Source organism: Siphateles boraxobius, unplaced genomic scaffold, assembly GCF_051911475.1.
Source record: "Siphateles boraxobius isolate OS27281-9 unplaced genomic scaffold, OSU_SipBor_1 160, whole genome shotgun sequence".
NCBI lineage: Eukaryota > Metazoa > Chordata > Actinopteri > Cypriniformes > Leuciscidae > Siphateles > Siphateles boraxobius.
The window spans coordinates 370,643-397,984 of record NW_027508767.1 but is presented as its reverse complement, the minus strand read 5'-3'; the positions used below and the strand labels follow the sequence as shown (position 1 = coordinate 397,984).

At 42.5% G+C, this 27,342-nt stretch overlaps 2 protein-coding genes and 1 long non-coding RNA gene across 9 annotated transcripts in view; all 3 read right to left on the bottom strand.

Annotated features, from left to right (window-relative positions):
• Positions 1-12,959, bottom strand: part of tasora (transcription activation suppressor a) — a 67,283-nt gene extending 54,324 nt beyond the window's left edge. For all 4 annotated transcript variants that reach the window (XM_077231962.1, XM_077231960.1, XM_077231961.1 and 1 more), the window contains exons 1-4: positions 12,504-12,959; positions 3,412-3,557; positions 159-251; positions 4-76 (exon numbers count right to left, since the gene is read on the bottom strand). In XM_077231962.1, the coding sequence (XP_077088077.1) occupies positions 4-76; positions 159-251; positions 3,412-3,557; positions 12,504-12,846 (655 nt within the window). In that variant the 5' untranslated portion in view covers positions 12,847-12,959. The remainder of the gene's footprint in view (positions 1-3; positions 77-158; positions 252-3,411; positions 3,558-12,503) is intronic.
• On the bottom strand, positions 8,015-8,282 carry LOC143739453 (uncharacterized). Its single transcript, XR_013204203.1, has 2 exons — positions 8,187-8,282; positions 8,015-8,070 (listed from the first exon to the last, which is right to left on the bottom strand). It is a non-coding gene; the product is annotated as an uncharacterized LOC143739453 (long non-coding RNA).
• A 3,019-nt stretch (positions 12,960-15,978) lies between the features above and the next one.
• Positions 15,979-27,342, bottom strand: part of arhgef3 (Rho guanine nucleotide exchange factor (GEF) 3) — an 80,859-nt gene continuing 69,495 nt past the window's right edge. For all 4 annotated transcript variants that reach the window (XM_077231955.1, XM_077231956.1, XM_077231959.1 and 1 more), the window contains 4 exons: positions 26,304-26,561; positions 25,272-25,442; positions 17,896-18,082; positions 15,979-17,776 (listed from right to left, as the gene is read on the bottom strand). In XM_077231955.1, the coding sequence (XP_077088070.1) occupies positions 17,637-17,776; positions 17,896-18,082; positions 25,272-25,442; positions 26,304-26,561 (756 nt within the window). In that variant the 3' untranslated portion in view covers positions 15,979-17,636. The remainder of the gene's footprint in view (positions 17,777-17,895; positions 18,083-25,271; positions 25,443-26,303; positions 26,562-27,342) is intronic.

Below are 27,342 nucleotides of genomic sequence, written 5' to 3'. Positions count from 1 at the left end.
TACCTTTCGCTGGATTCCCCAGCATGTTCATCCAGCTGCTGCCCACAGACAGGCCTCTCTCACACACCACTGAGACCTGCGCACACACACACACACACACCAGCGGTCAGAGCCACATGCGCTGCTATCAGCACACACTGCAGGAGGATGAGCTGTACCTTCGGAGCGTCACACATGAGGAAGCAGAACGACTCAGACAGCTCTTTCTCTGTGCGTCCGTCCAGCTTCAGCTCCCGCCGCTTCTCCATGAACTGCACGCGCACAACACACACACACTATTATACAGATATCTCAACATCACACACACTATTATACAGATATCTCCAGACAAAGATCACAGTATTACTGTTCCAACCCCTTCATATCTACACACACCCGCGCGCTCTCAGCGTACCACACTGTTCAGGAGGACTGAATGAGGAGATTATTCACTTAGTGCAGAAAACACAGTGATGATGCGCGGTGTGTGACTGACGCTACAGAGCAATATCCTCGCGGTGTGTATGTCCTCCAAACGAGAGCATTTGTTGTTAAAATGTATAATTTATTGTAATATACTGTGTAGATAATAATTTTTTTTCTGAAAGTGACCCATATTTGTCAGCTGGGGTCACTGGAGGGCTTTGATGGCCCTAAATCGTCAAAAATGGTTCACTTGCATTAGATCATGGAATATTACTTTCTTTAAAAACCTTAATTTGTCTTCGGCCGAGGACAGAAAGACACGTCTCGGACAATAATCAGGACATTTACATATTGAGTGAACTTTTCCTTTTAATGGCAGATGTAAAGCGTTTCCTTTAATGGCAGATGTAATGGGAGTTAGAATGGTGGCACAGGAAACACTGTATTAAAGCGGTTTTGTGATTAATTGTTTGTCTTGAAAGGATATAGTGTTTTATTAAAACATTTTTTACAATTTTTTTATCACCATCCATAGCCTGTTAACTTTCACTTTATATTGCCTTTTTTCGCTTTCACATATTTAATCATCATAAATTAGTTATTCAAAAAGTGTATACACTCAAAATGAGTTCTGCGAAAATTTTTTTTAAATCGGTCAGGAAACGGTACTTTAAAACCTTTTAATGGTCTCAATTTATTAACTTTAAACTTGAAATTCAACTTGTGGCTTATGGCTTTGATTTCCTAATATTTTAGAGTAAAAATTATTTCATAAAGTTGTATTTTGTACAAAATAAAATACTTTTAGCTCACTACATTTCAGTACAACATAAATTGTTTTGAAGCTGCTTTGACTTCCATAATGTGCCGAGTGTCCGTAACTCTACACACCAGCGGCGGGTTTACAAAAGTTGCCAGCCTAGCATTTTTTATAATTTTCACAAAACATTTATGGCCCCGCAGAATATTTTGTTGTATGAATATCTGAACATGCAATACATCAAAAGACAGAACAGAGCGTCTGCTTAAAAAACAACAACAAAAAAAACAGTTTTATTCTAACTTCATGCATTATTTTTTAGGGCTGTAACGATACACCAAACCCACGATTCGATTCGTATCACGATTTTTGACCCACGATTCGTTTCGTATCGCGATTCTATCACGGGGGCGGGGCTTGAGGGGGCGGGGCTTGTGGTGAAAAAAAGAGATTTTGAGAGAAGAAAAAAAGGGGATCCCCCCTTTAGATGATTCTCATGGGGGGGATTTTTTTTGTTTGAGGGGAGAAAGGGGGGGCATTTTTTCCAAACAAAATTATTACATTTATCTTGCCTAAATGTTTGCGCTCATTGCATTTTTACAATGGGGTAATAGCCTATTGTTGTTAAGAATTTACACATCACAAGGAAGCTTGATTTAAATTGTTTAATTAAATTGAAAAAAGTAGCACAAATAAATACAATAGAATAAAGATACAAATAAAGACAATTAAAGAGAAAAGTTTTTGAATAGGTCTAACACTAGTATTTATATACAGATACTGAATAAAGTAATCAAATGGAAAATAACACTGGGTAGTATTTTAGTCCTGAATAAATTAAATACATAGGCTATTAATCCTGATTCCTTTAACTTAAAGCCATCTTTTGTTGTTTTGACAACAAAATTAATGACAGACACATATGGCTGCCGTCACTTTAAGAGCTAGTGCACGGATCCTGTGTTCATTATACTGCCATGCGTTTTATGTTTATTAAAGACAAAACCGACTATAGCCTATTTAGAGTAGCCTACTCACAAAGACCGAAATTGACAATTTTGCGTGTTAAAGCAATATAATCCGCGAAAAATAGTTACTAGCCAGCTGTTTTTGAGGCGGATTTTCTATGAATGTGCGCATAGAAAATAATCTCAGAGAGCGCGCGAGCACTGATTAGTTTAAAATCGCTTGAATGTTTAAACTGGTAAGACTTAAAAAGACTTCAGTCACGATGCACTGCTGGCCCGATTGTGCAAGTGAATATTCCGTCATGTCCCGACCTTACAGTCTATGGTCCCGACTCCAAAACGCGAGTGTGTATTATCGCCGCAGCGCTTGATGCCTGCCTTGCACAAAACATTATGAGAAGAGATAGAAGACGCGCGGCACCGCTGAACACTCACGCTGTTTGTGAAATTGCGTCTGGAAGATAGTTGTTAAAAGAATGATTTTATTTTATTATCTGTGTGGATTACGATTGCGGGAATTTCCCACATTATAAATGGGAGACCTGCGGGAATGATTAGAATTATGCGCAATACCCGCGCCGAAATTCGAGCCCTGGTTCTGGACAGGAAGGATAACTCTGGGAGTTGGAAGGGGTGTGATCGCGATTCTGCCTTCTCACATCGCGATACAGGATCGTGGACCTGAGTATCGCGATTTCGATTTTATATCGCGTATCGTTACAGCCCTATTATTTTTACTACAACACTTCTACCACTGGTTTCTACTCCTTCGCTGTGTTTTGATCATGAGATGTAATAGCGCCCCCTACCGTATAACAGTGGAAACACGGAAAAATCCGGTCAATGGCAGGGAAAGAGTTAAAGATACCAAACCCAATTCATGAGTTAACCATTTCAGTTCAGGTTTATGCTCAAACAGCTGGTGGCAGTTAACAGGTTTATAAGTGTACCTATAAACGGCACAAAAGGTTATGTTTGCTGGAAGCAATGAATCTGAACTACTGGCCCACAGAAAACATCTGTTGAGTGTTGTGTGTTAGGATAGTGCTGACCTTGAGCGCAGAACAGAAACACCACTAGACACTTACAACAGGCTGTGCTTTCTCTGCAAAACTGGAGAGAGTCTTCAGCTAGACGTTAATGATTCTTGACACACAATCTACATGATTATTCTTTATATGGGTGTTCAAGCTCATTTATAGATCATTTGAATAAATTCTGCTTGATATTTCGGCATCGCAGCCCAACACATGCAGCAGTGGAGGAGTGTGTGCTCACGTCTTTCTCCAGCGGGTCGCTGTGCACGAGCCGAGGCTTGGAGTACAGGAACGTCCCGGCGGAGGAGCTGTCCTTATAGCTGGAGCTGAGGATCTGCAGGATCTCGGAGAACTCCCGGGAGTCCACGGACACGTGCTGAAACAGAGCTGCGGAAGGGGAGCAGAGCGTCACAACACAACACGACACGACACAACACAACACACATCTCGTCTATCTGTGGGAAACACATCTGTTCAGTTGATGTAGATGAACACCTCACTGGGTCAATCCCTTTTCATTTTACAAAGTTTTGGAGCAATTACTTCTATCAATGCAGTGGTATTGCAAATCTATCAGTTTCTTTTTATTTTACTTACTTGGTTGAACCATAAAGCCATGTTTGTGTCATGCTGCCCTTTATGGGTGCAATGCAAATGTATTAAATACTGTGTTTTACCTTAATGAACGGATACAAGGAGACATTTACAAGTTATTAGAATATAAATCTACAAAATTTCTACATAATTTTGTTTCGAACTGTTATTAATAATAATGTAATTTTTCATAGTACCACTCTAATCTGAATATATAGGCATGTGTTGGTATCAAATGTTAATATCCTGATATTTGCTGAAGCTTTTATCATAGTAATGGTATTATCACGTATTGAATTAGGTTAGAATAAAGGGTTGTCCTCCTAACAGGATTAATAACTTTTTTCTTACAGTAAAAAGAACTGAACATTTACATAGAATAAAACAATAAAAAAACATTTTTATAAAGCAAACAAATAGAAGAACAATAGGTAACACTTTATAATAAGGAACCATTAGTTAATGCATTAACCAGCTTAGCTAGCCTAATACAGTAATTATGATTCTTTGTTAATGTTAGTTAATAAAAACACAACTGTTGATTGTTGAGTTCATGGTAGCAGTAGCACAAGTCCATTTAATTTTAATAACAGATACAACTTTTGATTTTAATAATGTATTAGTAAATATTGAAATTAAGATTAATACATGCTTCAGAAGTATTTTTCGTTGGCTGTCGACACGTCTTAGATCTTAAAGAGTCTGAAGTGGATGTTGGTCAAAAATGACATCGGAAAATAATATACACATAATATACGCTTCACAACTTATTCAGAGAAATGACGATGACTGTTGTTCTAGATTTTTCCCTAAACCTAACTACCCTACCATAACTTATACTCCAGCGCGCCTATATGTTGACGTTAGCTGAATCCACACTCCAGCGAGTCTAGTCTATTACAGCATCCATCTAAATCTATACTCCAGCGAGTCTCCAGTCAACTACAGCATCCATCTAAATCTATACTCCAGCGAGTCTCCAGTCGACTACAGCGTCCGTCTAACCCTATACTCCGGCGAGTCTACAGTCGACTACAGCACCCGTCTAATCCTATACTCCAGCGAGTCTACAGTCGACTACAGCATCCGTCTAACCCTATACTCCGGCGAGTCTCCAGCCGACTACAGCATCCGTCTAACCCTATACTCCGGCGAGTCTACAGTCGACTACAGCATCCGTCTAACCCTATACTCCGGCGAGTCTACAGTCGACTACAGCATCCGTCTAACCCTATACTCCGGCGAGTCTACAGTCGACTACAGCATCCGTCTAACCCTATACTCCGGCGAGTCTACAGTCGACTACAGCATCCGTCCAACCCTATACTCCGGCGAGTCTCCAGTCGACTACAGCATCCGTCTAACCCTATACTCCAGCGAGTCTACAATCGACTACAGCATCCGTCTAACCCTATACTCCGGCGAGTCTCCAGTCGACTACAGCGTCCGTCTAATCCTATACTCCAGCGAGTCTACAGTCGACTACAGCATCCAGCTAACCCTATACTCCAGCGAGTCTAGTCAACTACAGCATCCATCTAAATCTATACTCCAGCGAGTCTCCAGTCAACTACAGCATCCGTCTAACCCTATACTCCGGCGAGTCTACAGTCGGCTACAGCATCCGTCTAACCCTATACTCCGGCGAGTCTACAGTCGACTACAGCATCCGTCTAACCCTATACTCCGGCGAGTCTACAGTCGACTACAGCATCCGTCCAACCCTATACTCCGGCGAGTCTCCAGTCGACTACAGCATCCGTCTAACCCTATACTCCAGCGAGTCTACAATCGACTACAGCATCCGTCTAACCCTATACTCCGGCGAGTCTCCAGTCGACTACAGCGTCCGTCTAATCCTATACTCCAGCGAGTCTACAGTCGACTACAGCATCCAGCTAACCCTATACTCCAGCGAGTCTAGTCAACTACAGCATCCATCTAAATCTATACTCCAGCGAGTCTCCAGTCGACTACAGCGTCCGTCTAACCCTATACTCCAGCGAGTCTCCAGTCGACTACAGCGTCCGTCTAACCCTATACTCCAGCGAGTCTACAGTCGACTACAGCATCCGTCTAACCCTATACTCCAGCGAGTCTACAGTCGACTACAGCATCCGTCTAACCCTATACTCCGGCGAGTCTCCAGTCGACTACAGCGTCCGTCTAATCCTATACTCCAGCGAGTCTACAGTCGACTACAGCATCCAGCTAACCCTATACTCCAGCGAGTCTAGTCAACTACAGCATCCATCTAAATCTATACTCCAGCGAGTCTCCAGTCGACTACAGCGTCCGTCTAACCCTATACTCCAGCGAGTCTCCAGTCGACTACAGCGTCCGTCTAACCCTATACTCCAGCGAGTCTACAGTCGACTACAGCATCCGTCTAACCCTATACTCCAGCGAGTCTACAGTCGACTACAGCATCCGTCTAACCCTATACTCCAGCGAGTCTCCAGTCGACTACAGCATCCGTGTAACCCTATACTCCGGCGAGTCTACAGTCGACTACAGCATCCGTCTAACCCTATACTCCAGCGAGTCTACAGTCGACTACAGCATCCGTCTAACCCTATACTCCGGCGAGTCTACAGCCGACTACAGCATCCGTCTAACCCTATACTCCGGCGAGTCTCCAGTCGACTACAGCATCCGTCTAACCCTATACTCCGGCGAGTCTCCAGTCGACTACAGCATCCGTCTAACCCTATACTCCAGCGAGGGTTAGACGGACGCTGTAGTCGACTGGAGACTCGCTGGAGTATAGATTTAGATGGATGCTGTAGTTGACTAGACTCGCTGGAGTATAGGGTTAGACGGACGCTGTAGTCGACTGGAGACTCGCTGGATTATAGGGTTAGTATAGGGAGTATAGGGAGTATAGACTCCAGCGAGTATCCAGTCGACTACAGCGTCCGTCTAACCCTATACTCCAGCGAGTCTACAGTCGGCTACAGCATCCGTCTAACCCTATACTCCGGCGAGTCTCCAATTGACTACAGCATCCGTCTAACCCTATACTCCGGCGAGTCTCCAGTCGACTACAGCATCCGTCTAACCCTATACTCCGGCGAGTCTACAGTCGACTACAGCATCCATCTAACCCTATACTTCAGCGAGTCTACAGTCGACTACAGCATCCGTCTAACCCTATACTCCGGCGAGTCTCCAGTCGACTACAGCATCCGTCTAACCCTATACTCCAGCGAGTCTACAGTCGACTACACCATCCGTCTAACCCTATACTCCAGCGAGTCTACAGTCGACTACAGCATCCGTCTCACCCTATACTCCAGCGAGTCTACAGTTGACTACAGCATCCGTCTAAACCTATACTCCGGCGAGTCTACAGTCGGCTACAGCATCCGTCTAACCCTATACTCCAGCGAGTCTACAGTCGACTACAGCATCCGTCTAACCCTATACTCCAGCGAGTCTACAGTCGACTACAGCATCAAGCTAACCCTATACTCCAGCGAGTCTCCAGTCGACTACAGCGTCCGTCTAACCCTATACTCCGGCGAGTCTACACTCGGCTACAGCATCCGTCTAACCCTATAATCCAGCGAGTCTACAGTCGACTACAGCGTCCGTCTAACCCTATACTCCAGCGTGTCTACAGTCGACTACAGCGTCCGTCTAACCCTATACTCCAGCGAGTCTCCAGTCGACTCCAGCATCCGTCTAACCCTATACTCCAGCGAGTCTACAGTCGACTACAGCATCCGTCTAACCCTATACTCCGGCGAGTCTCCAGTCGGCTACAGCATCCGTATAACCCTATACTCCGGCGAGTCTCCAGTCGGCTACAGCATCCGTCTAACCCTATACTCCAGCGAGTCTCCAGTCGGCTACAGCATCCGTCTAACCCTATACTCCAGCGAGTCTCCAGTCGACTACAGCATCCGTCTAAACCTATACTCCAGCGAGTCTACAGTCGGCTACAGCATCTGTCTAACCCTATACTCCGGCGAGTCTACAGTCGACTACAGCATCCGTCTAAACCTATACTCCTTATACAGTCCTGTGTGTGTGTGTGTATGGTGAAGGGTATAACTGCTGTGTGTGTGTGTGTGTGTGTGTGTGTGTGTGTGTGGGGTGAAGGGTATAACTGCTGTGTGTGTGTGTGTGTGTGTGTGTGTGTGTGTGTGTGGGGTGAAGGGTATAACTGCTGTGTGTGTGTGTGTGTGTGTGTGTGTGTGTGTGTGTGTGTGTGGTGAAGGGTATAACTGCTGTGTGTGTGTGTGTGTGTGTGTGTGTGTGTGTGTGTGTGTGTGTGTGTGTGTGGTGAAGGGTATAACTGCTGTGTGTGTGTGTGTGTGTGTGTGTGTGTGTGTGTGTGTGTGTGTGTGTGGTGAATGGTATAACTGCTGTGTGTGTGTGTGTGTGTGTGTGTGTATGTGTGGTAAAGGGAATAACTGCTGTGTGTGTGTATGTGTGTGGTGAAGGGTATAACTGCTGTGTGTGTGTGTGTGTGTGTGTGTGTGTGTGTGTGTGTGTGTGTGTGTGTGTGTGTGTGTGTGTGTGTGTGTGTGTGTGTGTGTGTGTGTGTGTGTGTGTGTGTGTGGTGATGGGTATAACTGCTGTGTGTGTGTGTGTGTGTGTTCATGTTTATATTACATTGTGGGGACCAAATGTCTCCACAAGTATAGTAAAACCTGAAATCACCTACATTGTGGGGACCAGCCAGCGGTCCCCGTGAGGAAAACAGCGTATAAATCATACTAAGTAATGTTTTTTGAAAATGTAAAAATGCAGAAAGTTGTGTGTGATGGGTAGGTTTAGGGATAGGGGCAGTGTAAGGGGACAGAATATACAGTTTGTACAGTATAAAAACCATTACGCCTATGGAGAGTCCCCACAAAGATGTGTGCGCCTGATTGTGTGTGTGTGTGTGTGTGTTACGAAGGGTATAACTGCTGTGTGTGTGGTGAAGGGTATAACTGCTGTGTGTGTGTGTGTGTGTGTGTGTGTGTGTGTGTGTGTGTGTGTGTGTGTGTGTGTGTGTGTGTGTGTGTGGTGAAGGGTATAACTGCTGTGTGTGGTGAAGGGTATAACTGCTGTGTGTGTGTGGTGAAGGGTATAACTGCTGTGTGGTGAAGGGTATAACTGCTGTGTGTGTGTGTGTGTGTGTGTGTGTGTGTGTGTGTGTGTGTGTGTGTGTGTGTGTGTGTGTGTGGTGTGTGTGGTGTGTGTGGTGTGTGTGTGGTGTGTGTGTGTGTGGTGAAGGGTATAACTGCTGTGTGTGTGTGTGTGTGTGTGTGTGTGTGGTGTGTGTGTGGTGAAGGGTATAACTGCTGTGTGTGTGTGTGTGTGTGTGTGTGTGTGGTGTGTGTGTGTGTGGTGAAGGGTATAACTGCTGTGTGTGTGTGTGTGTGTGTGTGTGGTGTGTGTGTGGTGAAGGGTATAACTACTGTGTGTGTGTGTGTGTGTGGTGTGTGTGTGGTGAAGGGTATAACTGCTGGGATCTTTGAAACTGTAAACGGGGCGGCCTACGAACTCCTGCGTGAGTCTTGAAGCTGACTTCTGCTGATAAAACTGCAAACTATATTCAGTAAATCTTTTCTTCAATTTATTATAATTCTGACTCCGGGTCTTCATTCAAACATCTGGTCCTTGGGTGCTAACTGTAAATCCCCTTACTAGACTAATCACAACAGACTGGGTCATCTGACCAATAAGAGCAGAGTAGACCAATCACAACAGACTGGGTCATCTGACCAATCAGAGCAGAGTAGACCAATCACAACAGACTGGGTCATCTGACCAATCAGAGTAGAGCTAGGGCTGGGCAGTATGACGGTTTATATCGTTACCGCGGTCGAAAATGTCAACCGTAACAGATTTTCTTTTCCGTGTATACCGCTACATGTAAATAAGTGGTCGTGGTTAACTCACATGCAACGTGCGTGAGACTGAGACACTGAGATTTGTCAAAGAAACATGGAGAAAGCAGATCAAGAGGATCCACAAAGCAATTACGTTTTCTAAAGGGTTGTTGTTAAAACAAAAATAACCTTGAATAATGTATAGTTATCATCATCTTTCCATTTCTTATGTATAGTTACTTTTTAAACAGGAAAATCACATTCAGCATGACATTTTACTGATGCAAAAGACGCGCACTGAGAGGGAGCGCGGTGTGTCAGTGTTCACCGGGCTATGGTCAAATAATGACGCAGTTACAAGGTGTGTATTTAAACTACTTATTCAACACTAACAGTAGCTGCTGTTCGGTGTTCATACTGCTCCATCTAGACACTTCTGAACTTCTCTTGATTAAAGCTCCAGGTGACGGGTTGCCTGAGATCACAAAAAGAGCAAAAAACTTAAAAACGTAGTATTATAATCAATCATGGCAAAACGATTAGGTCAGCCGGAACCGGGAACACTTCCCATAAATCCTGATGTACTCGTTACATCATTAGAAGGATGGTGTCTACGCTAATATTAGTCTCTCTGTTTATCCCGAGGTTTACCGCAGTCCGCCGGATCCAGGCCGCATCCGGATCTGATGAAGGACCTGCACCTGGACACGACGACAACGCATCCCTGAAGTGCCCACTAGTCTCTCCCTTGATACAGATTTATACAGATAAAACGTTGTAGGGATAATTCTGGTTCGCCTGGCTACGTTCACTACGTTTTCAGGGATTGCACCTTGAAACCTATTTCATGGTTTGTGTTCTCGAGTTCCTGGCACTGCTGTGCGGATGAGCGGCCGGATCACGTTAAGGGTTTTCTGTTAGAACGGTGTCGTGTTAGCGGCCGCTAAGTTAATAACTAATGCAGGGCTCCGGACTGCGACCAATTGGTCACATTTTGCGACCATTTTTCTTGCCAGTGCGACCAAATATTTATTTAGGTGACACAGTTACTAGGAGATCCAGAGAAGAAATCCATTGCATTCGCCTCAGAATTAATAACATCATCACTGCGAGATCCAGTGAGAAACATCCCGATTCAGCGCAGAGTTCTGCTATAAACCATAGATATCAGATCAGCGCTGACGTTGAAACCAGGAGAAACACTTATATGAGGCTTTCAGTTCACAAATCAGCAACATTCACCATGGATTTATGCTAAAGTAACTATGGTAACACATTACTATGGTATTGTGACAGAAATAGTCAAACGCTTACAAGTACTACACATCTTTTTCCAGCACTTCAAAACTATAATATCATATATAAATGTTATGTTTAATGTAATGACCACCACATTTTTTTTTCATCCTTCAATGATTGTCCTAAAACAAAACAAAAATGTAAGATGTAGGAAAACTCTTATTTAAACACCTATTTAAAAATAAATAAATTACCATTGTAAACTGTGTAATTTCACTCCCTACCCAATATCATTTTTTCACTCATTTTGTTTTGTAATCAATATTAAGACATTATGAATGATAATAATTAAAGTTAATTTCATCTACACCCTAAATTAAGCTCTGCTTTATTGTCAGCCCCAGTGCTGCAGATCTGTGTTGTAGAGCTCAGTGTCTCGGTGCGGCGGCCCTCAGATGCTAGTCTGGAGCCTGTGAACTTACAATAAAACTGCACATTGTAATATCTGTACGTTAAGTCTATTTATTATTAAAGAATTTGTCAGTATTAGTTATTTTGGGGGAATTTGAATAATTGCATTGAAAGCTGATTTAAGGTGTGCCCCTAAATTTCCTGTTTGCGCTCCTAGAAGTTTCAGTCAGGGGCTACAGCACTCCTAGTGAAAGAAGTTAGTCTGGAGCCCTGGAATGATCTTTGCAACGGAAGTGAATCAATCAAAACTAACTTTAGCTGGACAATAACTTTATTCTAGAGCTGCTGTCAAGCCCAAACAGTCTCTGTTACTGTAATTTCCTATTATCACTGTAAAGCTGCTTTGAAACAGTCCATATTGTTAAAAGCGCTATATAAATGAGGGTGACTTGTCCTTTCATGTGCCTGTCTTGATAATTAAGAAAATATAGTTTTGAGGAAATATGGAATTGGCGTGTTTAATGCTATTATAGATTATATAATATTTCATTTTTAAGTACATCTGAAACGTCATTAAAATTAAAAAATAAATAAATAAAAAATCCCAGTGAATCTTAGCCATTTCCAGGCCTGCATAAACCTATAGTGTGATATACAGTACAACAGTTATAACATAATAACTATATAGAATAGTTTATTCAAAAGTACGAAATGTAAAAAATCATTATATTACTTAAAATCCCTACGCTTAAAATGTTTTAAAAGAATCTTTAAAAGCATGAATGAAAGTTTTGAATGTGTGAACAGAATATTGTCACACAGTGTCGAAACATAATATGAATGAAAACAGAATGACTGAGTCAAATTTTTAAATTTAAATAAAATTAAATAAAACTTCTAAAGTAAAATGTTATTTTTTTGTCTTTTAATTCATAAAACAGAAAGATGTGTAGTGCTCCCCACTACCATACGGGTGTGGCAGAGAAAGCTGTTACCTGAGGGAGGGTGTGTGTGTGTGTGTGTGCGTGTGTACACAAACAGACACAAACACAAACACACACACACACACAGATATTTTACAGTAGCCTATGACTTATATTATGGGCTGATGCACAGGATCTCATGTACCTGTCATGAATGTCATCTGCACACTAACACTAACACTGCTGCAGAGAGCTCACACTAACACTAGACACACAGACACCGGGAGTCTTCAGTCCCGGTAACGTGCCAAGAGAAAGAAAGCGGGCCAGCACACCTCTCTTTTCTCTGCTCTTCCGGGGGATGTGGAAGTTCAGTCGCGGCTGCTCTTCGGCTGGTTTCGCGGCCCTTGAGGCTCTCTTGAGCCGCTTCTCTTCATCGGGACCGTCCGGGCATCCACACTCTTCCCCCGGGCCGCCATTTTGGCTCCATGAAGGCGCAGCAGGATCGTGCTTTTCTTTGTCGCTGGATTTGCCTCCTCGATGCTCCATGGCTCCTTTATTCACGAGCTCCAGACATGAGTGTGTTCTCCTCGCAGCGCTGAAAGCTGGAGACAGTGCGGGGTTTCTCTCTGCTGAATGTGCTTCACAACACACATAAACACACACACACATGTACATGCCCACTCATAGCCGCAATGAGTGTGAGTGTGTGAGTGTGACCGGATCGCAGGAGCGCCACCCAGCGGCTCCATCTTCATTTGAATAAGAAAAAAACATACATTAATACAGGAGTGCATAACCATACATGTTAGGGGTAAACGAAAGGGAAGGTGGAAAGAAAGAAAGAGAAAAAAGAGAAGGAAAGGTATTATACTGCAAAAAACTGTAGGCGACCTATTAAACAGCTGTGTAGTTTTTACTTTTGGACATTTTTTCCAAAATATATTTTAACATCAATTTCGCCTCCTGCAGGATCAATGATGAACTACATAAGTCCCTTCAGTTTATCAACAACACAGAGAAATGTTAACGATATCATGTTCAAACAACAGCACATATACACAGTATAAATTAAAAAATATTATTATATTAATTTAGAATATACAGGTGAAACTCTGAAAAATTTGAATATCGTGCAAAAGTTATAATTTTGATGATTATGGCTTACAGCTTATGCAAACCCCAAATTTAAAATCTCAGAAATTTAGAATATTACATGAAATCAATAAAAAAATGATTTTAAATGAAGAAATGTCGTCCTTCTGAAAAGTATAATCATGCGTATGTATATAGTTATATTTACTAAATATATTAGTTTCACCTTTTAATTTGAATTACTGAAATACACGAACTCTCCTGGCTCCGCCCTCTACGTAGGCCTACTTCCGCTCAATTTTCAATTCCCTTCAGTTCTTACTTCTATGTACAAATGAAATGTACGAGAGTCTGGTGGGACCAGGCTTCATGAACTGTTGCACGATAGTCACATTTTTCGAGTTTCAGCTGTATATATGAATAGTACATAAAACATTATCTGAAAAATGTGTGTAGTGCTTGCAGAACTCAATACCACAGTGTCACAGTTGGCTTGACAATTTATCATGGATAGATGCACTTTTATGATGTATAGATGCACTTTTATTGATACTTTTATGATGGAAAAATTCACTTTTATGATTTATAGATGCACTTTTATCTCCCCAGTACTTGAGAGAGCTCGTAACGCATTATAGTCCTTCACGTCTATAGCGATCTCAAAACTCTGGCCAGTTGATAATACCTAGAATATATAAATCGACTGCTGGCAGTAGATCCTTTTCCTATTTAGCACCAAAACTTTGGAACAATCTTCCTTATATTGATTGTCCAGGAAGCAGACACAGTCTGTCAGTTCAAATCTAGACTAAAAACACATCTCTTTGGCTTAGTATACACATAACACATTATAGATTGCTATAATTCAATGTTAGGCTGCATAGTTTAGATCAGCCGGAACCGGGAACACTTCCCATAAATCCTGATGTACTTTGTACATCATAAGAAGGATGGCGTCTACACTAATATGAGTCTCTCTGTTTATCCCGAGGTTTACCACAGTCCGCCGGATCCAGGCCATATCCAGATCTGATGAAGGACCATCACATGGACACGACGACAACGCATCCCTGAAGTGCCAGACTCATCAACACTGTGAAGGCCTCATGGACACCTCAACAAACTCATCTCCACACCGGCGGGATGACTCCGACCCCTAACCAGATGAACTGGATAAATATTGTGAAAGTTCTGATCCAATCTGACTTCTGACCTATTATGCCGCCTGAATCATAATCATACACTGTTGGTTCGTTGGCCAGAGGAGGACTGAGCGATTGAGTCTGGGTTCTCCAAAGTTTTTTTTTCTCCATTCTGTCACTGATGGAGATTTGTATTCCTTCACTGTCGCCTTTTTCGCCTTTGTCTCCATTGGCTTACTTAGTTGGGGACATTTAATTTTATATTTAACAATATTATTACAACATAATTTTCCTGTTATCTCTGTAAAGCTGCTTTGAAACAATCTGTATTGTAAAAAGCGCTATATAAATAAAGCTGACTGAATTGACTTGACTGACGTGAGGGCCAGATGGTATTAGGAACTGCTCCTGCCTTTCATCTGTGGTGTGTTATTGTTCTCCAGCCTCATGAATGTGTGTGTAATTATCCATACACACACACACAAGCATGATGCTCAGTGTGTAAGTGTCAGGGGGAGGCGGACTGAAACACACCGGAGAGAAGAGTGATCTTCAGGGATATCACAGATGTCAGACCTGCGATTGCATCATCATCAGAAGAAGCTCTCGCTGATCTGATCTGAGCTTCAGCTCAACAAAACACTACAAAACATGGAATTACACCTTTACAATCACCATTTCTAAATGAAAAGTTGTTAAAAAAATCATTAAAGGTATTCACCATTAACTCTGCACTGAGATTTGTTTAACAAACTCCTGTTCAAAAGTTTGGGGTCAGTTTGATTTTTCTTTTAAAGAAAAATAAATAAATTTATTCAGCAAGGATGTATTTAAATTGATCAAAAGTAACAGTGAAGATGTTTGCACGGTACATTTATATATATATATCTCAAATAAATGCTGTTCCTTTTAACTTTCCATTAATCAAAGAATCCCCTTTTTCCACATAACTATTTGATAATAATTAGAAATGTTTTTTGCACAAAATTAGGATCACGTGATTTATTGCAGTAATGATGCTGAAAATTCAGCTTTTCCATCAGAGGAATAAATGACATTTTAAAATATATTACAATAGAAAAAAATATATATATATTTTAAATTGTAATGTGTCACAATATTAATGTTTATACTATCACTTTGATTAAACAAATGCAGTCTTGGCGAGCAGAAGAGACTCTTTCAAAAACAGTTCATCTTAAAGAGATTTTCTGTAAAGCTGCTGTGAAACGATATGTATTGTGAAAAGCACTGTACAAATAAATGTGAATTGAATTGATTATGAATACTTTGAAAGGTTGTATCTTGATTGTCAGTCAGAGATGTTTTTAACAGTTAGTTCCCTGCGGTGCTCATTATGAGTGTGTGATACACTGCACTACAGAGACTCATTATTTTCCTTTGTGTAAAGATGGTAAACATTCAAAGCTCAAACATCACACATTCACATCTAAATATTTCCTAAAGCGCTTCAGAGCTTCACAAATAACATATACTATTCTCAAATAACACTTTTACAATACAAACTAATTTAAAATTAATTATTACAGCCAATATCGAAAAAAGTGAGAAATAAGGTTTTCTAAAATGTTTATTTGATTTTCTTCATTTAGTTACACACTGTCCATCAATCGATCTGGCATTGATTAAACCCGTCTGACCTTACACTCCTCCACATGACCCAGAGCGCTTTCACTCTCATTCCTAGAACACACACTCTCACACACACTCTCTTAAACCTCAGCCAATCGATACCTTTTAATCAAACAACAACCAAAACAGTAAATCAGGTGAAAAACAAATTATAAATAAACATCTTACATCATACATTTCAATACAATACTTGAGGAAAAACGAATGTAAAAGAAACAAAATAAAATACTTTTTTGGATAGTTTTTATGAACTGGCCTGGTGAGTAAACCTGAACACAATTAAAATGACCAAACACGTTTTGGCAAAGCTAGTTTTCTTTACAGCACAGGTTTCGGCGCACACAAAAACACTGCGATAAAGATTTAGCGGACCTACACGGCACAAGTTCCAGTTTATGCTACACTGTAGTCCAACAAAACACTTGCTAAAGAACGCATGAATAAAATCGATATTTCTGCCACAATGTCAATCACAGGTTCAGGAAACGACTGTGAATAAAGCAGTCTCCACTGCTGTACAATTCAGAATTGAGCTACTTTCTAAATCAAAGTGCTTTAGAGAATACTTTTTTCCCTCCCAAACTGCAGTCGATTCTTCAATAAAAGTAAAAATATTCATCCTTGCTCTCAGTGGATAGCAAGAAAACAGCGGTTTCTGGCTCTGACATCGATGTACAAATGTTTAATCGAACAGTGCTGTGACATATGAGATGAATATGTGTAATATACAATCCTTCTTCAGAGCACAAATACTATGATCACCCTTTGTTGCGAAAACATTCGACTGGTCATTTTTTATTTGCGGATCACTGAATGAACATCTGAACATTTCACCTATAAACCACTGTGACTGTAATCATGCACAGACGGTAGTGCATTTTAGTGCGCTTTACTATAAAACGGCCCAGCGTTACAGGACGTGGAATGGCAGAAAGCTCATCCTCGTTGATCTTCAGTGGACAAACTGTCAGTTAATAACACAACAGCACAGTGAAAGAAAGGCACGAGTATAACATATAAGTTAAGGAACATTGAGAAACAACGGTAGTGTCAATTCCAGAGAAGTGCTTCCTGCGAATGGTGGCATTTCCGTAACACAATCCTGCTTAATCGTGATCCTCTTCAGTATTGTGAAAGTTTATGCACAGTGTGCGGTTCCCACTCGATGACGTTTATGTCTGTGGTTCAGCGCTCAGATCCAGTCCTGCACACAGCCTGTAGGTGGCGCACACCGCCTCAGTCCTGCACACAGTATGTAGGTGGCGCACACCGCCTCAGTCCTGCACACAGCCTGTAGGTGGCGCACACCGCCTCAGTCCTGCACACAGCCTGTAGGTGGCGCACACCGCCTCAGTCCTGCACACAGCCTGTAGGTGGCGCACACCGCCTCAGTCCTGCACACAGTATGTAGGTGGCGCACACCGCCTCAGTCCTGCACACAGCCTGTAGGTGGCGCACACCGCCTCAGTCCTGCACACAGTATGTAGGTGGCGCACACCGCCTCAGTCCTGCACACAGCCTGTAGGTGGCGCACACCGCCTCAGTCCTGCACACAGCCTGTAGGTGGCGCACACCGCCTCACTGTTGCACACCCGTCGCTGCTTTGGCCTGGCGCAGGCAGTTCAGCCACTGCTGTTTGTTGAAGGCATCGCTGGCCTGGAACGAGTGCGACTGCAATTGTGCTCCACTACGAAACACCACCCGGAAAAAGTTCTTGGCTGGACGAGGACAAACAGAGTTTGACATGTTCATGGCAGGTGTGTTATGAATGTCTTTACTGAAACTTTTGATCAATTTAATTCATAAAAGTATTGATTTCTCTGATTTATTTACTCACTCCGCTCGTGGTTGCTGAAGGCCCCTCTGATGGAGCCGCCCAGGCGCATCTCTCCATCCTGCAGGTCTTCCCACTCCAGCTCTCTCACTGGGATCGGCTGCCGGTAGAGCTGATACCACAGCTGCTCATTCTGGGTAATGGCCCGTGTGATCACCAACACGTCCTGAAACAGGAACACATGCAGCTTCTGCAGAACGAGAGAGAGAGAGAGAGACTTTGGTTTGTTTCAGAGTACAATTCTTTAATAAGGTTTGATGTACGTTTAATCACTAAGGGTTAGTTAACTAAATTTTAAAATTGTCATCACTCACTCTTATGTCGTTCTAAACCCGTAAGAATTTCATTCATCTTCGGAACACAAATGACAATATTTGGTTCTTGCAGCAGCTAAAACGTGCTGCGTAACACGAGAACGAAACTTATTGGTTATTACAGAGGCTCAAACCTTCTACGATACAATAGAACAAACCTCATTGGTTCTTGCTGAAGCTCAAACGTGCTGCGTAACACGAGAATGCACCTCATTGGTTCTTAAGCCTGTTTTATGCTTCTGCGTCGAATCAACGGCGTACCCCCGCAGACCCCTCTGCGTCGCCGCGAACCCCTCCGCCGTAGCTCGACGTGCACCTCCAAAAATTGTAACTACGGGTCGAGGCGACGCAGACCACAAGGGCTGTGATTGGTCAGATGCACCGCGATGCAACTCAACCTGACGCAGAACAATAAAATGGCCACGACGCCTTAGGAGTGACGGCGTAGCTACGCCGTGGAGTTGACGCAGAAGCATAATGAGGCCTTTAAGCCTGTTTTATGCTTCTGCGTCCAATCGACGGCATACCCCCGCAGACCCCTCTGCGTCGCCGCGAACCCCTCCGCCGTAGCTCGACGTGCACCTCCGCAAAAAATGTTACTACGGGTCGAGGTGACGCAGACCACAAGGGCTGTGATTGGTCAGATGTACTGCGATGCAACTCAACCTGACGCAGAACCATAAAACAGCCACGACGCCGTAGGAGTGACGGCATAGCTACGCCGTGGAGTTGACGCAGAACGATAATGAGGCCTTTACTGAAGCTCAAACGTGCTGCGTAACACTACAATGAACCTCATTGGTTCTTGCAGAAGCTCAAACATGCTGTGTAACACGAGGATGGACCTCATTGGTTCTTGCAGAAGTTCAAATGTGCTGTGTAACACGAGAATTAACCTCATTGGTTCTTGAAGACGCTAAAACTTGCTGCGTAACATGAGAATGCACCTCATTGGTTCTTGCTGAAGCTTAAAACGTGCTGCGTAACACGAGAATGAACCTCATTGGTTCTTGCAGAAGCTCAAACGTGCTGCGTAACATGAGAATGAACCTCGTTGGTTCTTGAAGACGCTCAAACGTGCTGCGTAACATGAGAATGCACCTCATTGGTCTTGCTGAAGCTCAAACGTGCTGCGTAACATGAGAATGCACCTCATTGGTCTTGCTGAAGCTCAAACGTGCTGCGTAACACGAGAATGCACCTCATTGGTTCTTGCTGAAGCTCAAACGTGCTAAGTAACACGAGAACGAGCCTCATTGGTTCTTGCAGAAGCTCAAACGTGCTAAGTAACACGAGAACGAACCTCATTGGTTCTTGCAGAGGCTCAAACCTTCTACGTAACACTACAACGAACCTCATTGGTTCTTGCTGAAGCTCAAACGCTGTGCGTAACACGAGAACCAACCTCATCGGTTCTTGCTGAAGCTCAAACGCGCTGCGTAACACGAGAATGCACCTCATTGGTTCTTGCTGAAGCTCAAACGTGGTGCGTAACACGAGAACCAACCTCATCGGTTCTTCCTGAAGCTCAAATGTGCTGTGTAACACGAGAATGAACCTCATTGTTTCTTGCAGAAGCTCAAACGTGCTGCGTAACACGAGAACAAACCTCATTGGTTCTCGCTGAAGCTCAAACGTGCTGCATAACACGAGAATGAACCTCATTGGTTCTTGCTGAAGCTCAAACGTGGTGCGTAACACGAGAATGCACCTCATTGGTTCTTGCTGAAGCTCAAATGTGCTGCGTAACACGAGAATGAACCTCATTTGTTCTTGCTGAAGCTCAATCGTGTTGCGTAACACGAGAATGCACCTCATTGGTTCTTGCTGAAGGTCAAACGTGCTAAGTAACATAAGAACGAACCTCATTGGTTCCTGCAGAGGCTCAAACCTTCTACATAACACTACAACGAACCTCTTTGGTTCTTGCTGAAGCTCAAACGTGGTGCGTAACATGAGAACGAACCTCATTGGTTCTCGCTGAAGCTCAAATGTGCTGCGTAACACGAGAATGAACCTCATTTGTTCTTACTGAAGCTAAATCGTGTTGCGTAACACGAGAATGCACCTCATTGGTTCTTGCTGAAGCTCAATCGTGTTGCGTAACACGAGAACGAGCCACATTGGTTCTTGCAGAAGCTCAAACGTGCTGCGTAACACGAGAATGAACCTCATTGGTTCTTGCTGAAGCTCAAACGTGCTGCGTAACACGAGAATGAACCTCATTGGTTCTTGCTGAAGCTCAAACGTGCTGCGTAACACGAGAATGAACCTCATTGGTTCTTGCTGAAGCTCAAATGTGCTGCGTAACACGAGAAGGAACCTCATTTTTTCTTGCTGAAGCTCAATCGTGTTGCGTAACACGAGAATGCACCTCACTGGTTCTTGCTGAAGCTCAATCATGTTGCGTAACACAAGAACGAGCCTCATTGGTTCTTGCAGAAGCTCAAACGTGCTGCGTAACACGAGAATGAACCTCATTGGTTCTTGCTGAAGCTCAAACGTGCTGCGTAACACGAGAATGAACCTCATTGGTTCTTGCTGAAGCTCAAACGTGCTGCGTAACACGAGAATGAACCTCATTGGTTCTTGCTGAAGCTCAAACGTGCTGCGTAACACGAGAATGAACCTCATTGGTTCTTGCTGAAGCTCAAACGTGCTGCGTAACACGAGAATGAACCTCATTGGTTCTTGCTGAAGCTCAAATGTGCAGCGTAACACGAGAAGGAACCTCATTTTTTCTTGCTGAAGCTCAATCGTGTTGCGTAACACGAGAATGCACCTCACTGGTTCTTGCTGAAGCTCAATCATGTTGCGTAACACAAGAACGAGCCTCATTGGTTCTTGCAGAAGCTCAAACGTGCTGCGTAACACGAGAATGAACCTCATTGGTTCTTGCTGAAGCTCAAACGTGCTGCGTAACACGAGAATGAACCTCATTGGTTCTTGCTGAAGCTCAAACGTGCTGCGTAACACGAGAATGAACCTCATTGGTTCTTGCTGAAGCTCAAACGTGCTGCGTAACACGAGAATGAACCTCATTGGTTCTTGCTGAAGCTCAAACGTGCTGCGTAACACGAGAATGAACCTCATTGGTTCTTGCTGAAGCTCAAATGTGCTGCGTAACACGAGAAGGAACCTCATTTTTTCTTGCTGAAGCTCAATCGTGTTGCGTAACACGAGAATGCACCTCACTGGTTCTTGCTGAAGCTCAATCATGTTGCGTAACACAAGAACGAGCCTCATTGGTTCTTGCAGAAGCTCAAACGTGCTGCGTAACACGAGAATGAACCTCATTGGTTCTTGCTGAAGCTCAAACGTGCTGCGTAACATTAGAATGAACCTCATTGGTTCTTGCTGAAGCTCAAACGTGCTGCGTAACACGAGAATGAACCTCATTGGTTCTTGCTGAAGCTCAAACGTGCTGCGTAACACGAGAATGAACCTCATTGGTTCTTGCTGAAGCTCAAACGTGCTGCGTAACACGAGAATGAACCTCATTGGTTCTTGATGAAGCTCAAACGTGCTGCGTAACACGAGAATGAACCTCATTGGTTCTTGCTGAAGCTCAATCGTGTTGCGTAACACGAGAATGAACCTCGTTGGTTCTTGCTGAAGCTCAAAAGTGCTGCGTAACACGAGAATGAACCTCGTTGGTTCTTGCTGAAGCTCAAAAGTGCTGCGTAACACGAGCCTCATTGGTTCTTGCAGAAGCTCAAACGTGCTGCGTAACGCGAGAATGCACCTCATTGGTTCTTGCTGAAGCTCAAACGTGCTGCGTAACACGAGAATGAACCTCATTGGTTCTTGCTGAAGCTCATTGGTTCTTGCTGAAGCTCATTGGTTCTTGTTGAAGCTCAAACGTGCTGCGTAACACGAGAATGAACCTCATTGGTTCTTCCTGAAGCTCATTAGTTCTTGCTGAAGCTCATTGGTTCTTGTTGAAGCTCATTGGTTCTTGTTGAAGCTCAAACGTGCTGCGTAACACGAGAATTAACCTCATTGGTTCTTGCTGAAGCTCATTGGTTCTTGCTGTAGCTCAAACGTGCTGCATAACACGAGAATGAAACTCATTGGTTCTTGCTGAACCTCATTGGTTCTTGCTGAAGCTCAAACGTGCTGCGTAACAGGAGAATTAACCTCATTGGTTCTTGCTGAACCTCATTGGTTCTTGTTGAAGCTCAAACGTGCTGCGTAACACGAGAATGAAACTCATTGGTTCTTGCTGAAGCTCATTGGTTCTTGCTGTAGCTCAAACGTGCTGCATAACACGAGAATGAAACTCATTGGTTCTTGCTGAACCTCATTGGTTCTTGTTGAAGCTCAAACGTGCTGCGTAACACGAGAATTAACCTCATTGGTTCTTGCTGAAGCTCAAACGTGCTGCGTAACACGAGAATGAACCTCATTGGTTCTTGCTGAAGCTCAAACGTGCTGCGTAACACGAGAATGAACCTCATTGGTTCTTGATGAAGCTCAAACGTGCTGCGTAACACGAGAATGAACCTCATTGGTTCTTGCTGAAGCTCAATCGTGTTGCGTAACACGAGAATGAACCTCGTTGGTTCTTGCTGAAGCTCAAAAGTGCTGCGTAACACGAGCCTCATTGGTTCTTGCAGAAGCTCAAACGTGCTGCGTAACGCGAGAATGCACCTCATTGGTTCTTGCTGAAGCTCAAACGTGCTGCGTAACACGAGAATGAACCTCATTGGTTCTTGCTGAAGCTCATTGGTTCTTGCTGAAGCTCATTGGTTCTTGTTGAAGCTCAAATGTGCTGCGTAACACGAGAATGAACCTCATTGGTTCTTCCTGAAGCTCATTGGTTCTTGCTGAAGCTCATTGGTTCTTGTTGAAGCTCATTGGTTCTTGTTGAAGCTCAAACGTGCTGCGTAACACGAGAATTAACCTCATTGGTTCTTGCTGAAGCTCATTGGTTCTTGCTGTAGCTCAAACGTGCTGCATAACACGAGAATGAAACTCATTGGTTCTTGCTGAACCTCATTGGTTCTTGCTGAAGCTCAAACGTGCTGCGTAACAGGAGAATTAACCTCATTGGTTCTTGCTGAACCTCATTGGTTCTTGTTGAAGCTCAAACGTGCTGCGTAACACGAGAATTAACCTCATTGGTTCTTGCTGAAGCTCATTGGTTCTTGCTGTAGCTCAAACGTGCTGCATAACACGAGAATGAAACTCATTGGTTCTTGCTGAACCTCATTGGTTCTTGTTGAAGCTCAAACGTGCTGCGTAACACGAGAATTAACCTCATTGGTTCTTGCTGAAGCTCATTGGTTCTTGCTGTAGCTCAAACGTGCTGCATAACACGAGAATGAAACTCATTGGTTCTTGCTGAACCTCATTGGTTCTTGCTGAAGCTCAAACGTGTTTTGAAATGTTGAAAATGAATAAAAGTCTTAGGGGTTTGGAACCACATGAGAGTGAATAAATGATGACTAATTTAAATTTTTGGCTTAACTAACTTTTTAAGGTGAAGTTTAGCTGTATAGTTGTCATTTTAGCAGTGAAATGACTTCTCTAGGAAGGTTAGGGGAAACAACACTAATATGCACCATATAGGCCCCTTTTTATCTTGAAATAAATAAGAAAACAAACATAAAACAAAAAGAAAATATTGGTTTCACTTCGAATATACACATTTGTTCCTTTTTTAAAAAATTTGTTGGAGCTGATCTTATGCTTATGTCTAGAATATGTCGATGAAGCTAGCAAATTTTGAAAGATTTTTTAAAATGTATAGATTAATGGTTAAAATATTTTATATAATCAAAATCATTCTAGCCAGTGTGTATAGCGTACGCTGCTTTTAATATTTTAAGCAATAACAATATAAAGTTGTAATACTGCAATTATAATCTATAAATATAATATTTTTATCTATTGGGCTTATAAGCTCCATTTAGCCCTATTGTTTCTAATAAGCCAACTAATCAACAAATCTACTGAAATTGAATTAATTGTGCTTAGAACATTTCCTTTAATTCTTCAATATTTTCATTGTGGGAACAAACTTCCTTAAGGTCAGATATAAGAACAGATCAAAAGTTATGACTGATCAGTTATGTCTGATTATTTTTGGCTGTTGAAAAAGGTCAAATACTAAAACTGCACTCCATATTTGTCCAGTTTATTCTGCAGTTCTTCATTTAGTTAGGCCAATTAAAAATTAATTAAAATAGCTTCATTTAATGAAATACAAAGTATTAACATTAAAAAGCATGGAAGCTTAAAAGATAGAAATGTACCAATGTTTTCCATCAAACAAAGTAATTGAACTTTGTCAAAACATAACACGAGCCTCTACATGAGAGAATAATCTTTGAATTGAAACCCACTTTATTTGAAGGCTCTTCAGATATCCCTAAGAAAATGATTACAACTTTGAGAGGTCTTAAAAGGGTCACTTCTTCTATAAAAGCCTATTTACGCCACGGAATAAAAAATAAAAATATAGTAATTGCGACTATTTATCTCAGAATTCAGATTTTTTTTTGTGTGCAATTTCGTCCATGCCTTTTTTTTCCATGCTTTTCCCCCATGCTTCTGTTGATGCTTGTTTTTGTCTGACAGTCGAGATCCAGTTTCATGTGACCAGACCTTTGACTAAAATGTCTGGTTCATGTTGCAACTTACTGCCAGGAATCCCCACTGGCACTGGAAGAGACATGTAAAGCAACACTGAGGTACAGTGAGATGTCTGAACTTCATTAACCGCTGGTACAGCAGGAGCGACTGTAATAGGATAAAAGGTTCATGAAGTTCATGGTTCATTCTGACTCCAACGAACCCACAGTATTTTATACTTATGTATTTTGTCACTGCTACACTGCAATAAACTTCTCCATTGAGATCTTTAGCATCCACATAATTTGTTCTTACACTATCTAGTTTACAAGTCCAACCAAACAGAAGTTTTATAATACTTTTCAGATTTGATGCCACTATCCTGTAAAAATTCGGCTCTTCAGGAATGTAATGACAAAGATTTTGGGGGTAGTTTTTTCCACAAATCACCTGACAAATGACTAAAACAATGCTAGATGTTCTTACGGCTCCTCTGTTGTTCTTGAGTTCTCCGTGGCAGCTGAGGATGCGCGAGCTGTCAATCAATAGATCTTTCTGGCCACTTTCCTGATACAGCAAGCGCTCCTTGTAGAAACGGCACTCCGACTCGCCCGTCTGTGTGTTAATATCGGCCACGATGCTCTGGATCATGTTAATCTATGAAAGCCAAAGAGCAGCACAGAAAAGAGACCATTAGGCCACTGGCATGAGACACCATTAGGTTGAGCATCTCACAGCTGTGAACAAAAAAGTCCCCCTGTGGTCAATAATTGTATGCCTTAAAACTCATCTTTGATCACCAAAACGTCATATTTAAACGTTTTTTCCTTAAAAAAAGTTTCTTCGTGCCTTAAAATATCTTGAATGTAACTCAACACCCGACACCAAAACGAAGACTTTATCTTTGAAAAAAAAACCTCATTGCTTAACTGGCTACTCTCTGCTGTCTCAGACGACGACATCACTTCCTGTCGGCCACCATAACTTATGTTGGGTGCAATTCGCAACCTCACAGCTAGATGCTGCTAAAACGTACACACTGGACCTTTAAAAGATCCCATATTGTACAACTTTCTGAAGTTTTATTTTAGGTTTTGATGTCCTTAAGAATATATATTTGCAGTATAAGTACCAAAAACCATCTCAATATATTTTTACAACTCCTTTCTCAGGAGCTCTGCCAAGAACAGCTCGATTTTGGCCTGTCTACTTAATATCCATGAGCCTCTCTTCTGACTGGCCTGTGGTTTTCTGAGTGACCCACCATTGGTTGAGGCGGTGACTAAGTAGTTCTGACATCCCATTTATACAAAAATCACAATGGCTCGTGAAAAGGCACAGCTACTTTATGCAGGCTGTGTGCATGTGTCTGTGTATCGACTGTTTTGAAACTCGTATGATAATTCATAACTCCTAGACCTCTGTCATCATGAAAACAGCCAGGAAACTTCAGTTTTGACAACATGGGCCCTTTAAAGAGTTTGTGTGAGAGCAGTGCAGGACTGTTCAGTCACTCACAGCCTCCTCCAGGTGCTGCTGGTCGGGGTGTGCGTTGGGTGTGTGTTTCAGGATCTCTCGGAGCAGCAGTGGGTATTTGACCAGTCGGCTGCGCGGGACGTCCAGGAAGCTCCACAGGTCCAGTTTGCGGCTGAAGGGCGACTCCAGGCAGCGCTGGAGGAAGTCCTGCACCCGAGGGTCCTGCTTCTTATGGTCCAGCAGGGCTTTGGCTGCCACCTGGTTACTGCAGTAGCTGTTGTAGGTGTCAAGACAAGGCAGCTACAGTGAGACAGAAAGAGACATTTTCATGAACAGGGGGTTCATCACAGAGGTTTTCGACGCTATTATAAATTACAGTGGTAAGATTCAATGTAGTTAGCTTTATGTTACTAACTAGCAGTGTAACTAACTAACATTTCACAAGCTAGCTTGACTTAAGTTTAACTTAAAACTTCCCAAATGATACAGAGAATCGATGCATTCAGACACACTTAGTGCTGGCGTCTGACTAGATAGCCATTTCTCCAGCCGATTAGCAGTTGCTAGCCTCATTCACATAGCTGGAGTCATTAGCTACATTTACATGGACCAAAATAATCAGTTTATGGTGGGACTGACGCCTTAAAATCCTTCATGTAAAGACCTCAATTGATCTGATTGAGCTCAATCTGATTTAATTTTTAACCAGATTGAAAGGGTGGTGTAGACCTGAAATAATCAGAACTTTTTTTTTTTAAAAGCATATAAAAGCTTGAATCTGCCAGTTATTAAAAAATACCAGTAATTTCATGATGTTTATGTTTAGGAAGATTTATTTATGCCTCAGGATCACACACTACCAGACTTTCAACTTGTTTCAAACACATCAAACTCACACAAAAAACCTCACACACCATGTTTCTTGGAGACGCATGACAAATGAAAACAATATGCGCTCAAAATATCACACAAGCTTGATATCCTGCGACTGGACAGAATGTGTCTGAAATAGTGTAGACTGTGAATCTGGGCAAAACTTGTGTAGTGTATTCCAGCCTTCAGCTCGAGTGTTGTCCATCAG